Source organism: Aptenodytes patagonicus, chromosome 1 (assembly GCF_965638725.1).
Source record: "Aptenodytes patagonicus chromosome 1, bAptPat1.pri.cur, whole genome shotgun sequence".
Lineage (NCBI taxonomy): Eukaryota > Metazoa > Chordata > Aves > Sphenisciformes > Spheniscidae > Aptenodytes > Aptenodytes patagonicus.
Window position 1 is genome coordinate 79,323,824 of NC_134949.1, and position 18,512 is coordinate 79,342,335.

Consider the following 18,512-nt stretch of genomic DNA (forward strand, 5'->3'; position numbering starts at 1 on the left):
CACAACGGGCTCAAATAGGAAACCCCAGTCGCCCAGGAATCCTGGAAGTGATCATGGATTGGCCAGAGGGCAAAGATTTTGGAATATTGCCAGAGGAGGAGGTAACGCGTGCTGAAGAGGCCCCAATGTATAATGAACTACCAGAAAATGAGAAGCAATATGCCCTGTTCACTGATGGGTCCTGTCGTCTTGTGGGAAAACATCGGAGGTGGAAAGCTGCTGTATGGAGTCCTATGCGACAAGTTGTAGAAACTGCTGAAGGAGAAGGTGAATCGAGCCAATTTGCAGAAGTAAAGGCCATCCAGCTGGCTTTAGACATTGCTGACCGAGAAAAGTGGCCAGTGCTCTATCTCTATACTGACTCATGGATGGTGGCAAATGCCCTGTGGGGGTGGTTGCAGCAATGGAAGCAGAGCAACTGGCAGCGCAGAGGCAAACCCATCTGGGCTGCCGCACTGTGGCAAGATATTGCTGCCCGGGTGGAGAACCTGGTTGTAAAAGTCCGTCACGTAGATGCTCACGTACCCAAGAGTCGGGCCACTGAAGAACATCAAAATAACCAGCAGGTGGATCAGGCTGCTAAGATTGAAGTGGCTCAGGTGGATCTGGACTGGCAACATAAGGGTGAATTATTTCTAGCTCGGTGGGCCCATGACACCTCAGGCCACCAAGGAAGAGATGCAACATATAGATGGGCTCGTGATCGAGGGGTGGACTTGACCATGGACACTATAGCCCAGGTTATCCATGAATGCGAAACATGCGCTGCAATCAAACAAGCCAAGCGGTTAAAGCCTTTTTGGTATGGAGGACGATGGTTGAAATATAAATATGGGGAGGCCTGGCAGATCGATTATATCACACTCCCACAAACCCGCCAAGGCAAGCGCCACGTGCTTACAATGGTGGAGGCAACCACCGGATGGCTGGAAACATATCCTGTGCCCCATGCCACCGCCCGGAACACTATCCTGGGCCTTGAAAAGCAAGTCCTATGGCGACATGGCACCCCAGAAAGAATTGAGTCAGACAATGGGACTCATTTCCGAAACAACCTCATAGACACCTGGGCCAAAGAGCACGGCATTGAGTGGGTGTATCACATCCCCTATCATGCACCAGCCTCTGGGAAAATTGAACGATACAATGGACTGTTAAAGACTACACTGAGAGCAATGGGTGGTGGGACGTTCAAACATTGGGATACGCATTTAGCAAAGGCCACCTGGTTAGTCAACATGAGGGGATCTGCCAATCGAGCAGGCCCTGCCCAGTCAGAACTTTTACGTACTGTAGATGGGAATAAAGTTCCTGTAGTGCACATAAAAAATATGCTGGGGAAGACAGTCTGGGTTATTCCTGCCTCAGGCAGAGGCAAACCCATCCGTGAGATTGCTTTTGCTCAAGGACCTGGGTGCACTTGGTGGATAATGCGGAAGGATGGGGAAGTCCGATGTGTACCTCAAGGGGATTTGATTTTGGGTGAGAATAGCCAATGATCTGAATTATGTGATGTTAAGTACTAATTATAGTTATAATAGTTATACTAATAATACACAGATATACTAATAATACTAATAATATTATATGCCATACTAATGTTATTACAATAAGAATCACCCAGACTAATGAAGAATAACTTCAGTGAAACCAAGCAAAGCACAGTGATGATGGTACCAGAACTGACTTCAACATGGAACAATCCAACACCACATACCATCTCCATTTTTCCTGCCCTGAAAGATTATTATGACAGATGGAGCCCGAAGTCATGGACTAAATGAACTCACCGAACATTTTAGAGGGATGGCCCACAGACGAAGGGAATGATATCTCTGTGTGTGTGTATATATATATATATATAAAGGGGTGGTGATTAATGAAAATGTACTGGAAAATATGAGACTTGAGCATGACGCAGATGGTATAGAATAAGGGGTGGATATTGTCCTGGTTTCGGCAGGGATAGAGTTAATTTCTTTTCTAGTAGCTGGTACAGTGTTTTGGATTTAGGATGAGAACAAAGTTGATAACGCACCGATGTTTTAGTTGTTGCTAGGTAATGCTTACACTAGCCAAGGACTTTTCAGCTTCCCATGTTCTACCGACTGAGAAGGCTGGAGGTGCACAAGAAGCTGGGAGGGGGCACAGCCAAACTGGCCAAAGGGACATTCCATACCATGTGACGTCATGCTCAGTACAGAAACTGGGGAAAGCTGGCCGGGGGGGCCGCTGCTCGGGGACTGGCTGGGCATCGGTCGGCGGGTGGTGAGCAATTGTACTGTGCATCACTTGCTTTGTGTATTATTATTATTATTATTATCATATTATTATTATTATTATCATTTTATTTCAATTATTAAACTGTTTTTATCTCAACCCACGAGTTTTTCTAACTTGTGCTCTTCCAATTCTCTCCCCCATCCCACCGGGTGGGGGGGAGTGAGCGAGCGGCTGCGTGGTGCTTAGTTGCCGACTGAAGTTAAACCACGACACTGTTCCATCAATTCATTTCTCATGTCATCTGAGAAAAGCATTGTAGTGTCAAAGATATAGCCTAGTTTTTGACTTATGATTTTATTTATGATTTACGGTTAAAATTCAATAGGATGGAAAGGCCTGGTGTAAATAGGTACTTTAGAAGAAAGGTAGTGCCCCATTTCCTTGTAAGAGCTTTGGGAAATACTTGGCTGGGATGAAGTCTGTGAAGATCAGATATATTGAACATTGGCTTTCTTTGTTCTGAAAGTTTGGCTGAACGCAGGTGGTAGTCTATGAAAACTAAGTTGAAAAACGTAACAGAAAAATAAGTCACAAAGAGCTTATTGTGGTCAACTTCCAGCTTCAGCAGAGAGCAGAAAGGCCTGCTTGAAATACTCGGTGAAGTTGGAGGCTGAGGTGTGAATACAAGCGTGAGCTGTAGGTTGAATTCTGAGCCCCTTGAAAACTTCTCAGTATTGTTACATTCCTATGAAATGCGAACATTTTGTTTAGGAAAAAAAGTTGGGAGGAAATTCTTCAGGTAAGATAGAAAAAGTCAGCTTTCCTTTTTTTGCAACTACGCTTTGCTTCAAAAACACTTTTAAATTTTGTTTATTCGAAGTAGATACTTACGTACCATTTACTCCTGACCATCACAGGTACACATGATCAGATAATATACCAAGTACTTATGAGCAAACTACATCAATTACTAAATCATCTACAATACCTGCCACAAGTTAGTTGCTAAAAACCCATGAATTATCACACTAGTTGCTAATTGTTAATTTTAGAAATGTCTAAATACCACTCAGAGTAATTATAAACAAATTAATTACTGGTTCGAATATCAATTGCTAAGTTGTTTTTTTTTTAAATCATAATTTAAAAACAACAATGGAATTGTCATTTTGAATACCATGTGGTAAAATTAACATGAACTGAAATATATCTGGCCCAGAATTGCTTTCATTTTTTTAAGGAAATTGTTGCTCAGTGAGAAATTGCATAATTTTCTTTCAAACTTAATGGGACTTTTCCCTGTGTATGTGCTTTTAAATTGAGAGTTTCCTGTAAACAGAGATAACTATTTTCAACAAGAAACAATGAAGATTATTATAAAATAATTGGTAAGTGTTTGAAAATCTTCGAAGTGGTAGAACCATGATCATGTTTTGGCTGCAGTGCAGCAAGTTATGGAAATGCATGGTTGCCTTTGGTGATAATTACTATTACATTAGTATCAGATCTGTGAAATGGTTTGAAAATTTATGGAAAGCCTTCATTAGCTATCAGAAGCTCTTTTAAATATTATGATGGTTAGCAGGTCCTTGTTTTACTGTAGCACCTGGGAGCTATAGTCATATACTAGGGTGCAAATTTGTTTTGCCTATATAAACTGGATATAGTTTTATATCAGAGGATAGACTTTGCATTAGCTGGTTAGAGCTCGGCTCTAGTTCATACATTGTAACTGTGGTCACTCTAATGACTAATCCCTTCTCAGCAAAATAGATAAACATATGATTATAATTATGCAGATGTTTACTTGCTTTGTTGATGTGCATTTTATTTCTAGAAAACTACTTCTATATCCCTTCTCCGGTTAAAAAAAAAAAAGAAAAAAAAAAAGGGTGGTATCTAGCTTTCAGACTTGTGGGTCTAGAATAAACCTACTTAACCTACTTAAGCTTTGGGACACGCAGAGTGGGCAGAAGCAAGCAGGCAGACTGGCTGGTCTTGTTTGGTTTTAGTCCAAAATAATTTCCCAGTTTCAGTGCTTTGAAGTAGCAATACAATATCTAATCTCTTGGCAGAGGAGAAGAACATGCTTGCATATGCCTTTTCTCAATAACCAAGCCATAAATGTGCCTGTTTTCTTTTTATATAACATGCTTAGATGAAACCAAACTGTTATAAAACAGGGGTTTTAAATTAAATTAAAAAGAGAGTATGAAAAGCTCAATTTCTTTCTCACCTCCATACCTGAGTCTGGGTTTTTAATTTAAGGGAAGTACTCTTACTGCTCCTTGGAGCAGCTGCTTGGGGAGGCAGATCTTCTAAATCGTATTCTTCGCTCCTGATGCTCACTTTGGGTGTGTTACTTAGTATTCTGTTTACAAAGCACTCCGCAGAGTGTTTGACAAAAAGCAGTGATTACGCACAGGAAGTGCTGTTTTTTCAGGTTTTTATATGTTAATGCTCACTTGAAATTTTCATGAAGCTCTTGCATGCGAAATGTGTGGTATAAAACATTTCCTGTAATAAAACTTAAAACTGCTACGGAATAAGTGACTTTGATGTGAGGGTATGGAGTATATATCTTCTTCGTCAGGGAAATAAAATGAAGAAAAAATTAAGAATGTGTATGTTGTTTCTGGAAGTGAATTAATCTGCAATTCTGATGTTTATAATTAAAAATGTGTAATATGTAAGTATTTTTAAAAAGAGCCGCCCCCCCAATAAAACCAGATCAGTTTGTTGAAAGTCTTGTTATTGTATGTAGCTTTTCTTTTTTGGACCACTGTTTTAAACCACTTCTATAGTACTCTATGTTGTAAGAAAATGGTGCCCAAATGCAGATGAACTGGTTCCTCAACATTAATTGGGCAGTAGGATTTGGGGGTTGGGGGTGGTGGTTGTTTTCTTTTTATATCTGTATAGTGTGTAAAATATGCCACATTGTGATGACAGCTACTTTTTTTTATTTTTGTAGGGTTGACCCAAGGACCATTTCATCCCACAAGAATCATTTAGCAAGATCTGCATAGACCTGTTCCTAAGGGGAAACATGTCTGAGGCTGACTATGAGAAGTTAGCTGAAATAGGTAAATATTTTTTATTATACTTCAAATGGCATCTTTGTAGAGTTACAGGTGATTTAGCAGAGCATCTTCAGTAAGTGAGAGGCTTCACAAACATTTTGTAATACTTCTTGGAGCAATCCAGTATGAGTTACAGCCAGTGTACTGATGTGTACCCTATTAAAGCCATTAGGGTTGAAGGTTAGTTTAATACATGCAGCTTTTATGAATTATTGGTAGATGTTCCTAGTGCAATTCTAGGCTATTGGAATATCACCATCATCACATATTGTGGCACAAATGGGAGTCATTACTCCAAACAGACAAGTATTGAATGAGCATAGAGATTGCTGTATTGCATGTTATCTGCAAAGATATTAGTCGAGCTGAGCAATATGACCATGGCATTAGGGGCCTCATCATTTTGAAAGATCAGCGTTACTTTTTTTTGCCTTGAGTTTTTGAGGGTGCCAGGCTGAACCCCAGAGCAAGAGTCTTCCAGAGCTTTTTTTTTCTTTTTTTTTTTTTCTTTCCCCGCCACCTCAGTCTCCCTTTCCCTGTCCCTCACCTTAGCTTTGATTTCTCCATGTCATGACTTTCAGCAGCAGCAGGCTGGCCTTTTTACTCCTAGGGCCTGATTCAAAATCCACCAAAAGCAATTTTCCCCTCAGCCTTGGCAAGCTCTGGATCAGGCCTCTCATGTTGTCTCCCAGCCTGGGTTGAACAGTGATAACAGCATGAGTGGTAACAGATGATCCTCTGCTATAGCTCATGGAGCAGGGGAATAAACTCCTCTATCATTTGCAGGAGAAAAAGGGAGCCGAGGTCTCCCTCAGTTTGGAACAATGAATCTTCTTTTTTTATTTGTGTTTATTACGAAACATCTCTTGTGCTCCAGTCCTCTTGTTCACATATTAAAAATCAAAAAAGAGGAAAAGTAAAAGAATATACAAAAACTTCTCTTACTAGGTTAGGGTTAACTAGCTTTTCAGTAGGTATGATACTGTTGGGACTTCTGTAGTCCCTGTGAATAAGTGCAGTACGAATGGGCGTGCATATTTACTTTGCTTCTGTAGTTCTTTGGCACATTTCAAAGCCAGATAGCTTGATATCTATACTTCGTTACAAATCCTTACCCCTGCTTTTTGGAAACCTATTTTTATGCATAGTAGAAAATAATTTTTTACAGAAGGAGTTAGCCTCTGCCTCTCTGTACCAAAGGCTGTAGTTAACGTATTGGTTGTTTCTGTTGTGTTTAACTTGAATACACATTTCACTTTTAATAAAGCCTGTTAAGTTTCAGTGGATTATGGTAAATGGTTCACAGCTCCTGCTTCACATCCCCACAGACTAGCATTTTCTATTTCTTTTTCTCTCTCTCCTTGCAACTTTTTGTTACTTTAGGTGGTTACAGTGCTCAGACATGAAAAACAAACCCCTAATAAACAAAATAGCGTTTTCCTTGTTCTGGGATTTAACATGACTTAAAAAAGGAAAAAATTGTGACATTCATATACTGCATTATGTTTGTATTATTCTTCCCAGCTCTTGGGACAAAAACATTCTTTAAAGTGAAAGAATACTTTTCCAGTTAAGGTTAGTGTAGCTTTTTATATATTATACACTTTTAAAGATGTCGTGGTTTAACCTCAGCCGGCAGCTGAGCACCACACAGCCGCTCGCTCACTCCCCCACAGTGGGATGGGGGAGAAAATGAGAAGACTAAAAGTGAGAAAACTCGTGGGTTGAGATAAGAACAGTTTAATAATTGAAATAAAATAATAATAGAATATACAAAGCAAGTGATGCACAATGCAGTTGCTCACCACCCGCCAACCGATGCCCAGCCAGTCCCTGAGCAGCGGCCCCCCCGGCCAGCTTTCCCCAGTTTATGTACTGAGCATGATGTCACATGGTATGGAATGTCCCTTTGGCCAGTTTGGCTGTGCCCCCTCCCAGCTTCTTGTGCACCTCCAGCCTTCTCAGTCGGCAGAGCATGGGAAGCTGAAAAGTCCTTGGCTAGTGTAAGCACTGCTCAGCAACAACTAAAACATCGGTGCGTTATCAACATTGTTCTCACCCTAAATCCAAAACACAGTACTATACCAGCTACTAGGAAGAAAATTAACTCTATCCCAGCCAAAATCAGGACAAAAGGGTAGAAAAATACACATTTTGGAGATAATAATAAGAATTTAAACTTTTTTGTGTGTATGAAGAGGACTCCAATGGTATATTTCTAAAGACAGATTTTTTTTTTCCTATAGGACTGCTGATTCCTTTTCTGAGGAGGCTTTAATGTGAATTCAGACATAAAGAAATGTAAAAGTAGTACATGTGTTCCTGACTCCTCTTTGTCTTTGAGAAGCCCAGCCACTAGTGGCATTTTTCATCCTTGTGAAATGCATTTTTGGTACAAATCACGTTAAAAATAAAAATGAGACAATAAAGCTTTCATGTGGCTGAAACTGTGAGTGGAAAGCATTCCGAAATATTTAGTAAGAGTTTTTCTCTAACACTTATTAGCTACTGGCACATAAATCTGGCTGAAATCAATACTTAATATATTCTCTGCCCTAGTGTGTCTTGCGTGCTGGTCAAGGCATATGAAATACGCAGATGATGAGAAGGCAAAATATTCTTGAAGTACTTTTTAAAGTGGCACTGATAGTGTTATAGATAAAACTGTTAATTCTACATTGCATGATAAAAAGAGATGGATGATGTACAGGGGGTGGTGCACCTTATCAGAACATTAATTTTTCTCTTTATGTGTGCCTCCTCTTCTCTTAAGCCACCAAGACACTTGTGTGTTAGCATGTCAATTTAATGTTATTCCTGTCAGTTTCTAGAAAACATTCATTTGAATAGTGTAGAAATATTAGTGATAGTAATTATCCCAGAATCTGTGTTCATTTGGATATGTACTTAGGATCAGCTCTTTTTGAACCTTACAACAGTTTGGAAAAAACGTGGGAAAAAAAAAACCCAAAACAAAACCAAAAAACCCTGGAACAAGATCGATTGACCTTGTGTTGCTCATTTCAGTGCAGACTAGATTTTTTTTAATTCTAGGATCTAGTCCAGAATCTACTGAAGTTGGGGGAAGGATGCCCATTGATTTTACTGGGGTTTTGAGCAGAATTTTACACCTTTGCGTGGCCTCTAGCTGAGTATATGTTGGATGGACATTTGGCTGCCTTGCCTATTGCAAGTTGTGGTGGTTTAATGACCGTTTCGGTCCCAGACAAAACCAGGACACAAGTTCAGAAGGCTTTCAAGGAAACAGTGGGTTTTGAGGGAGGCGAGATGGAGATTTGTTTGCACTTTGCTACCTTTATGCAAAGTAATGAGTCTGCTCTCAAAGAGCCTTCACATGGGGTGTTAATGTGGAGTATGCACGTGTTAGCATACTGAAACTTTGACTTCCTCATTTGGACAACCTTGAAGTAAAAGACAAGAAGCTGTAGATGGATACAAGCAGCAGATTGTGGGAGTGTAGGAAATGATGAGACAACAGCAGCAGTTGTGAATAACAAGGTCACAGCTTGCCAGCTGTCCAGTCATTGTCAAGATTTTTGTGAGCATCACGTCAGATAATAATCTTAAGGAGAATGTGAAGGTAGCTTTGAGGTATTAAAGGGTTGCTTTTCCCACGTGACAAACAGTAAAGAATAAGAAACTGATCTGAAACTGCATCAAATGGTGATAAAGGCCTATGTTTTTGTCAAACTGAGCTAAAATTCAACCCTTCAATAATGTCTCAGAGGCAAAAGTTTTTCTTTGTTCATTAGCATTTAAGCATTCTTGCTTGCTCCTTTAGAACTGCAGAAAGATGAAGCGGAAGATACACAGTCAACACAGGAAGAAACATTTATGTCTTCACCACTTGAGGATCCTGAGTTAAATATCAATCACCCTTACTACGATGTTGCGAGACATGGCATCATCCAGTTAGCAGGTATGTTTGGAAAAATGCTACGGCTTCACGCTTACTAGACCCCTTACCACATTTTTCTTACTGTACTCAAGGTGATGCACAGGAATCATGTTGATGCTTTCAGCCTTCATCCTGAAAAGCAGCTGAATAGTAATATGTGAACTCAGTGCTTTTCTACAGATGAATTATGAGCCAAATATTTGAGCTTAATCTTGCTTTAAAATATAACAATAGCAATATGTTGTAATCTAAGGCCTAACTGTGGCTGTAACAGATCTGTACTTTATTTGTGATAAGCTGTTTTGTTTTCTGAATAACGTGAAGTGTTGTGTAGCCACACATAATCATTCTTCTAGTGTGCCCTGGAAAGGGCGTGCAACTGTGAAGAGATATGGGTTACTGTATAAAAACTAATAAAAGGCAGAAAGGAAACTGTTGACATAAATGTTAACTGCATTTATCACCTGACTCTGTTGTGACATGGAGAAAAGCTATGGGTACATAGCATATTTGAATATTGGATCATTTAATGTTTACAGTTATTTATTTTTAAAACATTCTGGCAACGTATAAGACAGGCAGGCATATTTATGATATAAAAGCACCTCTTTAAAGTATGTATTGCATATTTTTTCCCTTTTGGCTTATTTTTGGCATCAATGTGCTTGTTAAAATAGTATTAACAATCACAATCCTGAACTAAAGAAATGTATACAATAAGAAACAAATAGCGGTATTTAACACTGCTCATCCTAACGAAGTCTAAGATCGTGTTATATTGTGCGCACTTTTTGTACCTCGTACTTCAGTGAGCCTAGATGATGATTTTTCAGGAAAATGATGAACTCGGGTTGCGCATATGTACCTTCCTGAATTTGAGCCATAACAGGGTGTCATCTAGGTGAATATGAACTTTAGCAAAACCAGTCCTCTACTGAGGTATGATTGACTAGGGCGGTGAAATCCGTGGTAATTTGACTTCTGACTGTAGTGGGAGGAGAAATTTACCCATAGTAACTTCTCTTCTTGAAGCTAGTTATACACAGGATAATAATTACCTTTTACCTTCTTCAAAACTAACCCCCCAACAGAAGACTCAAATCCATAAACAAGGGAGTAACAGATTCACATTCTTGCGATTCAAAAGCTACTACCTGCTAACCCACTAGGATGTTTCTCACTCAAGCACCAGTTTTGGGATGGGGGAAGTACCAAGACAGAAGAGTTGTTAATGAAACTGTTGAAGTCAAACTGACAAAGTGTGAAACAGTCATGTTAACAGACACACTGGATACACCAGGGTCACTATAACTGTCCACCTAAGAACCTCTCACATTGCTGTATTAGGCAGTGCTATATGCTAATGCTCTAAAAGAGATCTACAAGACTTTTTGTCTCCTGCTGGTATACTCAACATCAAATTGTGATGGGCCATGTATTTACTGCTTCAACTTTAATCGTGCACAAATATTTAGTAAATGTTTGTTGTTGCTCCTTGTTCTTCATTCACTCAAAGCTGCCCTGGAAGTCATAAGCGCTTGATATTTGTCTGTTTCAGCTGGTGTTAATTCTAAAGGGTACTTGTGTGTTTATTTTCCTTGGAGGAACCATCGTCTTTTTTGCAGCTATGGGCAGAGCTGCCGGGTGATGCGCTGAAACCCCTGAGTCTTTGCTTAGACTAAGCTCCTCTTCTCCATCCCTCCCTACTGGGGAAAAAGGGGACAAGTTGGCAATCTTACTGGTCAGTCAAGGAGAACTTACTACGACATTCCCTGTTGACTTAAATAAATACATAAATAAAAGTTTACTTACTACCAAGGCAAACAATCTCAGGAGGACTCTGTCATTTGACTTGGAAGAGTTAAAATGGTGGGAAAACTCAAAAAAGGGGAAAATTTTGGAATGGGAAGATAAAATATACTGGAACAGCTCCTTTTAAAAATTCATGCTTTTACTGATGGTGAAACAGAGAACATGTGATGGGGACAGAATGATAACCAGCCTGCCCCTTCCTGAGCAGTCCTGCCTGGCTTCATCTTATGCATGTGCCTTATTCCTGTGTTAGAGAATGCGAATGTGCTTCAGTATAGTGGAGTGAAAGCCACAGTGTTTTTTAAAGAGACCTACCTGTAGCTTCCATAGTTTCATCTTGGAACTTGCTCTGTATCAGTGTTTGCTTGGAATAAAGTCTAAACATTAGGTATACTCCTGGTTTAAATTTACCAGAGCAAATGGAGGAATTCACAAGATAAATCTTGGCTGAAATGTTGGATTCTCTCTGATGGTTTTGTCCTTAATACTGCAGCCTTTTGTAGGGAAAGAAGTCCCCTAACCATTATTTAAGCTCAGAAAAGAGTGACTTTAGCTGCCATTTCAGTCAGAAATATATGATGGAGTTTTGCAAGTCTGCTGGGCAATTTAAATGCGAAGCACAAGCCAGGAGCCATGCTTCAGATGCAGTCTGCACCTTCTAAAGCAGCTCTGATGGTGGGATGTAAGAGGAGAACGCAGAGGTGTGCATATGAATTCAGAACACGGGGAAGGTAAAATATGATCCAAAGACATGCTTCACCTCCACAAAACGAGACCTCCCTATCCCCAGTGTTAACTGGAGTGGAGTCAGGTTTGAATGTTTTCTGGATTTAGATTCAAGTGAGGAAAGGATGAGCTCTTCAGATCTCCTTTCCATCTTGGAAAAGGACAGTCCCTTTTGAAACAAATAATTTTTAAATTATTTTAACATAGTTTGTAACGGTTTTAATCTCTTTGAATAAGACAAAGTATAATTTCAGTGTTTGGAATGGCTGTTTTAAAGCAATTCTGAAAGCTGTTCCTTCAGTTTTAACTCTGTGATTGAGAGATGATGAGATGTATTGTTTAAAATTATTGAAGAAAAAGAAAGAATTTAGGTGAAAATATTTGCAGTAATTTATCCATCTCCTACAGTGATCTAGTTTCTAACAATTAATTTAAAAAAAAAATCTAAAATTCCTTCTTGCTTCTCAGAAATTAAAATGACTTATACCTGCTTTCCATAACAACAGCTTTGACTATATGCAAAGAAGATTTTTTTGAGTTGTATTCATACAGTGTGAAAATACAATTAAATAAGAATAGAGGAAGTTTTAAAAAGATGTAAGCTTTAATAATTGTTTATTAATTTCAGACTGATTTATTTCACAAATACCAATGTGCAGCTGGCTACTCTAAGCATATGTAAATGGAACAGTGCGGGAGTGCCGGTTCTTTGAAATTTCCCCTTCAAAATAGAAATAAAATTTGTTGCCTAAAAAGAAACTCAAGGTTATTTTTCTTTGTGGCAAAAAGGAAGGGACATATAAGCATATATGATGCATCAAGCTTCCTTATTTTCTATAGTTTGCTTTTATAATATGATTGCTGACAACTTTTTGCAGTACCTTTTTTTGAATATGTGCTTATTTATTAGGACTCTGTCTCTGATGCTTGTGTTTTCATTAACTGCTAGTGACATCCTTTTATGTGTTAGACAAAACTTTTTAATGGAATTAAAGTCCATCGTTGTTTTAAATCTATATTTCCCTTCTTAGCTTTTTATTGCTTTTTTAGTTATATTTAAAGATTTCAGGTATCCAGCCTGGGTCTTTGTATGTCCATATTTTTCTTCAAGATCCAGTTGATTTCATGCCCCTTTCTGGTTTTGAACCAGTGCATTAGAAACTGATTAGAATAGTATTATGTAGATCAGACTGTCAAAGGTAAAGTTGTAATTTAGTTTCTGTAATATGTAAGGAGAAACTGCAGTGAATTACTTAATAAGCGTAAGACACAAGTCCTAATGATTTTCAGTCCATCTCAGTGACAGCTTTGCTGCTACTTGCAATACCTTCAGGAGCAGATCTGTGGTCTGTAAATTGCAGTGCCACAGGAAAGAACTGGGTTTAAAGATATTTTTTTTTTCTCAAAAGCTTTACTTTGTTCTTTTTTTTATTTCCAAAGGCTATTCCTTAAATCAGTATCTCTGACATTATTTCATGAGTACCCTTTTGGGGAAAACAACAAATCAACTGGGGAGACCTAAGACTTGGGCACTTTTCAAGAAGGAAGCTGAAGGCTCTGGTTTGTAACCTATTTGCAGCACAAGAGCAGATTTTAATGTGGCCTTTGCACTTTACAAAGCATGTCCTAACCATTTGGGTGTTGTCGTGTTTTTCTCTCAGTTGCTATGAGAGGAGCTCCAAAATAAAGGTTGATATCAATGAAAAGTATTTCCTGCTCTAGTGAAGAGAGAACGTGCCTGAGTGATAGAAACGTGGGTTCAAATCCTTTAGGCAGGAATTGAAATTGGATTTTCCAAATTCTGCGCCAGTTTTCCTCTTGCTTCTTTCTCCAACTATTTTCTTCTCAGAATGTGAAAGGAAATAAATCCTTATTTACTGCATTCCTCACTTTGAACATCAGACTGTAAGCTATAGTGTCTTTTTTAAAGGCAAAACTGAGTCAATTATATCAAAATATGTGGACGTGCTTTCTTGTTGAATCTGAGAAAATATAACGGGTCTGCTTTAAACATCATTTAGTAGAGCGACAGGCTTGCTAAAATAAATGATGGCTCAAAGTGCCAAATTCAAATGTGAATGTGAACTCAATTTTAGGTTTGGGTATCCTGACAATATACCACAAGACATTCTACACCCAAATATACCTTATTAAAAGAAAAGCCTAGCACTATTTCCCCTTTACCAAGTAAATGTAAATTATATTCCCTTTCTGTTTGACTATTCTGCTGTTTCTTTGCTTTCCTTAAATTTTCTTTTATGCTTTCTGTGAATTATCAGAATACTTAGTTTTGCATCACTGAAAGCAGTTTTGGTTTTCAATGCCCCTTTTAAGACTAGAGCATTGTTCTAGTCCAGAGAGTCAGCCAGACAGAACTGTGCTGACATTAGAGAGACTAGCTTCAGGAATGGCTTTAACTCACCCTTATTTCAACTTGTTTTACATACTTTAAGAGGAGCACATCTGAAATGTAAATAATTAATTACATCAAAAAGCAAGCTGTCCCTTTGCTTTCAGCTGATCTGAAAAAAAATGTGCAAAGGCAAAGTATTTTTCTTAGGCAAAATTTGAAAGAAAAGTTGCTCATGGAGGAATCTTTGATGGGGAATCTTGGCTTTCAGAGGGGAATGAACAAGGTTCCTGGTGTAGGAAGTCTGAACATTCACTTTTAGTCATTCCTATTTAGAAAGACACCTGAGCATGTACTTGATTTTAATTGCAATTTTAGCACTTTCCAGAATTAGCCAGGTGCAGTACAGGTGCAATCCTCTCACAGAAAGTTGGTTTCTAAATAAACAGGTGGACATCGGTGGAATCCAGAGGAATGAACACAAAAAGGGAACTTTGTGAAATCAAAATGAATTGACTCTTGGAATTTAGAGTTGGTGTCGTTCTCTGTATTTCCTTGGTGGATCCAGTCTCTGTCCCAAAGGATAAACATTACAATGGATATTTTAATACTTCACCTTTAAGCTGTCTAATATCCATTGTAATGTATTTTCATATGATCAGCCGAGGTGATCAATGCCAGGAGAAAGAGGACTCAGATCTCTACAGCTAAAGGTATAAACTTCTCCTGCTAACGCTGAGACTTAGCTGTGTTATCTTGGCTGTGTGTTTCTTAACTGATTACAAAGTTTGCCATTATGGATGGGCAGAGACCCATAGTGGACTCGTTGTGGGTGTATTTACTGTCCATTACTCAGCCTAGGCAAAACACTGAAGTTTCATGATAGTTTTTTTGCAGCCCTCTATTTCCCTGAGTCATAGAGAGTAGGAGGAGGTTTGGAAGCACAGTCTGTCTTGCCATTTAACATAGTGTAACTGAGGTTTAGGCTCATTTTCTCTAGCTTAAATTCTATGAAAAAAACAGATACGTGAGCAAGTGTTTTTTCACTGTTGTGGCAAGTCCCCTGGATTTTGACCCTGCTTCTACTCCAATTGAAACCAATGGCAAAAGTTCTGTTAGCTTTAGGGTCTCGCTTTGCTGTAATGTGATAATGACAAGCTTCAGTGAAGTAAAATGATATTTCACTTTTCACTTATAAAATAGTAATGTTTAGTATCATCAGAACAAAAGCTCTTAAAAACTCATGCTAAAATTACAGCATTCAAAAGATCTCATTTACAAATTGGAATGAGCTGTAACATTAGAAAAAAACTTTTTATTTGCAAGAAGCAGTTAGGAAGTGCTGTGCCATCCAAATTCTTAATTAAAAAGTAGAACAATCCCCTTTCCCACTTGCCCTACCCTGTGTCTTACTGTAACATTTTTTTTCCTACTGCAAAGTTTGGTATCAAAAGTGATGTATGATTCATGTCTGTTTCAGTAAAATCCAGACAAATAAAACCCCAGCAGATACTTGTATTTTAATGTGCATAAATCTCATTCTGGACAGCGTGCTCTACACACCCCTCTTTACTCACCGAGCGCAGACGAGGAGGCTGGCGTCACTGTGCAGTGCTCCCAGGAGTGGCTCCGCAGCCAGCACAGCTGATAATCCTGAGGGCTGCCAGGGAACGCGTGCAGATAGCAAGTGCCTGATCCAAAGGCAGGAGCCTCCTACCCATGGGCGAGAGAAGTCGTATCAGACCTTTTCTGTGCATGAGGGCAGAATCTGAGCCAGTGACTTTTAAAAAGGCATAGGTAGGTGGCTAGAGGAGTGTGAGCGCCCAAGCAGTTAAGGCAGTCAGTCTTTGGGAATGCCTCCTGAATATTTGGAGCTCAAAACCAGTGCAGAAGGATAAGGGGAGGATCACATTTTCCAGGGAGGGTAGAACAGGTTATCGGCTTTCATCTGAAAGTGTTTGGTGACATTAGCCTATGAAATAGATTAATACGATACTACATTTTTGACCCGAAAGCGAAACATCAAGGAGCAAAGCTGGTATCGCACTTCTTTTTTGCTTTGTCCCATGTAGAGAATGAGGCATCTTTCAGTTCTAACTTGTTTAAGTCCAATTAGTAGGGAAATACAGGTTTTGTGGGATAAAAATATACTCTGTTCTGATTTAAAATCTGCATACTTGAAATTACAGTCTTTGTTGAATGTGCAGATAACTTTACCCTTCAAACTGCACTTTCACATGTTTGGGTGAAAATTCTATCCTCAAAGTCATGGGATTAAAACTATGTCGAATGGGGAAGCAAATGCTCTAGCAAATGTGATGGGAATTTCCCAGGGTGCTCAGTCACAGCCCTTCTGGTGGAGGGCAAGGGAAGCCTGCTTCTGTTTTGATCAGCACTTCGTGTGTGATGTTAAAATTTGATGTTGTTCAAAACGTTATTGATGCCTATGAAGAAAGAACAGTCCCTTTCCTTTCGTTAACTGTCATCACTAAGGGGAAGCTGGCACTGCTTTATTTAGTTTTTAATAGAATTGAGATTCTCGGTCACCTTTTCTGGTTTGCTGTTGTTGCCTGTGTGGCACTGTGGGAGAGGAGAGCGAGGTGCTCTGCTCTGCTGGTAATTTTGAGAAAGTTTCTCTGCCTCAGTTTTCCCGTTATTGAAATCAGGCAATTCTGTTTGTTTATGTTCTAAGTGTATCTGTAGTCTTTTATAAAGCTGGTTATTTTTTTCTGCCTTTTAATTCAAGCAGTTGAATGTGACCAACAGTGACAATTAGTGACTTATTTAGTAATTTAACTGGAAACCTTTCTTAGATTTATTTTGCTCATAAAAATGATTGTCTCTAACAAATAAAATATTCCACAATGCATTGTAACATAGTAATTTTTTCACAAACAAGTCATGATTTAGAGAACAATCTTTTATTAATGTTTTAATTTAATTTTAGTACATCATTCATATTAATGCATGTCACATTATAATGCCTTTATAAGTACTTTGAGAATATCAAATAAGACACTTAAAAATAACTTCAGGAAATAAAATTATGGTCTGTTTAAGAACAATATGCAGACATACCTGAGTACATATATTTGCTATCTGTAGGCAGCATGATTTGATAGTGTAGTCTCAGTACGTTTTGAGTAACAAAAGGAGATACAGAGGTAGCTCCAAATATCAGAAGGTACAAGCCATTCCTTCAGATCACTGAGGTCCCACTGCATGAGTAAATGAGCGTTGTCTTTACTAACTGTTTTGTTCATTAGGTGATGACAATTCTGGAAGGAAGGTGATTACCTTCAGTTGCTGCCGTATGCCCCCCTCCCATCAGCTCAATCACACCAGATTGCTGGAGTAAGTTTCTCTCAATCTCCTGCGTGGACTACTTTACATTTTATATGTGAACTTCTATTAGCTTGTTTCCAGGTGAATGAGCTTTCAGGGAGGAGAAGCAGGAAGCAGGGAGTGAAATGAAAAAAGGATGTAAAACCTACTAGTGTTAATATTGAGTGAATGAGATGTGGATGAAACTGCCAGAGTTACTTCACCTGGAATCTTGACTAGAAGAAGCAATTCACTGTGTACTGAAATTAACTTCTTGTCTTGATTTTATTAACGAATTCTGATAGCATTTAAAAAATTGAATTTATGATGAGGACCAATGAAAGAGAAATTCTAGTATTTTAGTGCTCTGTACACGTTCTCATGAATAGCAGTGTTTGCCTTAATTTGCTATACTTCATCTCCTAAATCGCTCAGCAAGAGCGTTGTTCATTTATTTACATCTTAATGGTTTTCCTCTTTTATAAAAAGATCTGCGTTACGTACAGTATATTATGCTTAACATTTTCATATGTATCTCACTTTGTAATGTTTGGGGTTTTGTGTTAAAAGAGGTTGTGAATATGTAAAATCACAACATTCTTTCTTATAAACTTGCTGCAGCAAGGTACCAGGACATGTTTCTGCCTTGTAGTTTGTCACTACAATGAGATCTGTTCTGCTGTGAGAGTCCCGTCCTTATTAAGCATTTTAAACGTATTTGGAGTTCTTGTACAGCCTCCATTGCCAAAATGTTTGAGCACCTTTCAACTGTCAGTACCCACCACCGTTGGAAAGGACCGAAGTGCTGTTATCTCAACTTTTCAGAAACAGAGAGGGATTAGAAGGCAGGTTATTTAAGAGATGTGTTTGAGACCATGTTGCTTCATTTGTATGCTCTTCACAGCTAGGGTATTTCCACAGCCTGAAGCCAAAGCTTCCTGTGTAGCATAGAGGGAGCATTAGCGCCTAGGAGGAAGAGCCTCACCAGTCAGCTCCTCACCTAGAGGAGCTACCTGCACCGATTAATAGGAAATGCCAAAGAAAGGAGTGTGACAAACCATGTTGCTACCCGATC

The 18,512-nt window shown here is 38.9% G+C and overlaps 1 protein-coding gene across 3 annotated transcripts in view; it reads left to right on the top strand.

Moving 5' to 3' along the window:
• The window catches only part of ARHGAP8 (Rho GTPase activating protein 8), a 91,807-nt gene that overhangs the window by 26,154 nt on the left and 47,141 nt on the right, over positions 1–18,512 (top strand). For all 3 annotated transcript variants that reach the window (XM_076344071.1, XM_076344081.1, XM_076344088.1), the window contains exons 2-4: positions 5,198–5,309; positions 9,109–9,246; positions 17,380–17,467. In XM_076344071.1, coding sequence (XP_076200186.1) covers positions 5,273–5,309; positions 9,109–9,246; positions 17,380–17,467 — 263 coding nt within the window. In that variant the 5' untranslated portion in view covers positions 5,198–5,272. The remainder of the gene's footprint in view (positions 1–5,197; positions 5,310–9,108; positions 9,247–17,379; positions 17,468–18,512) is intronic.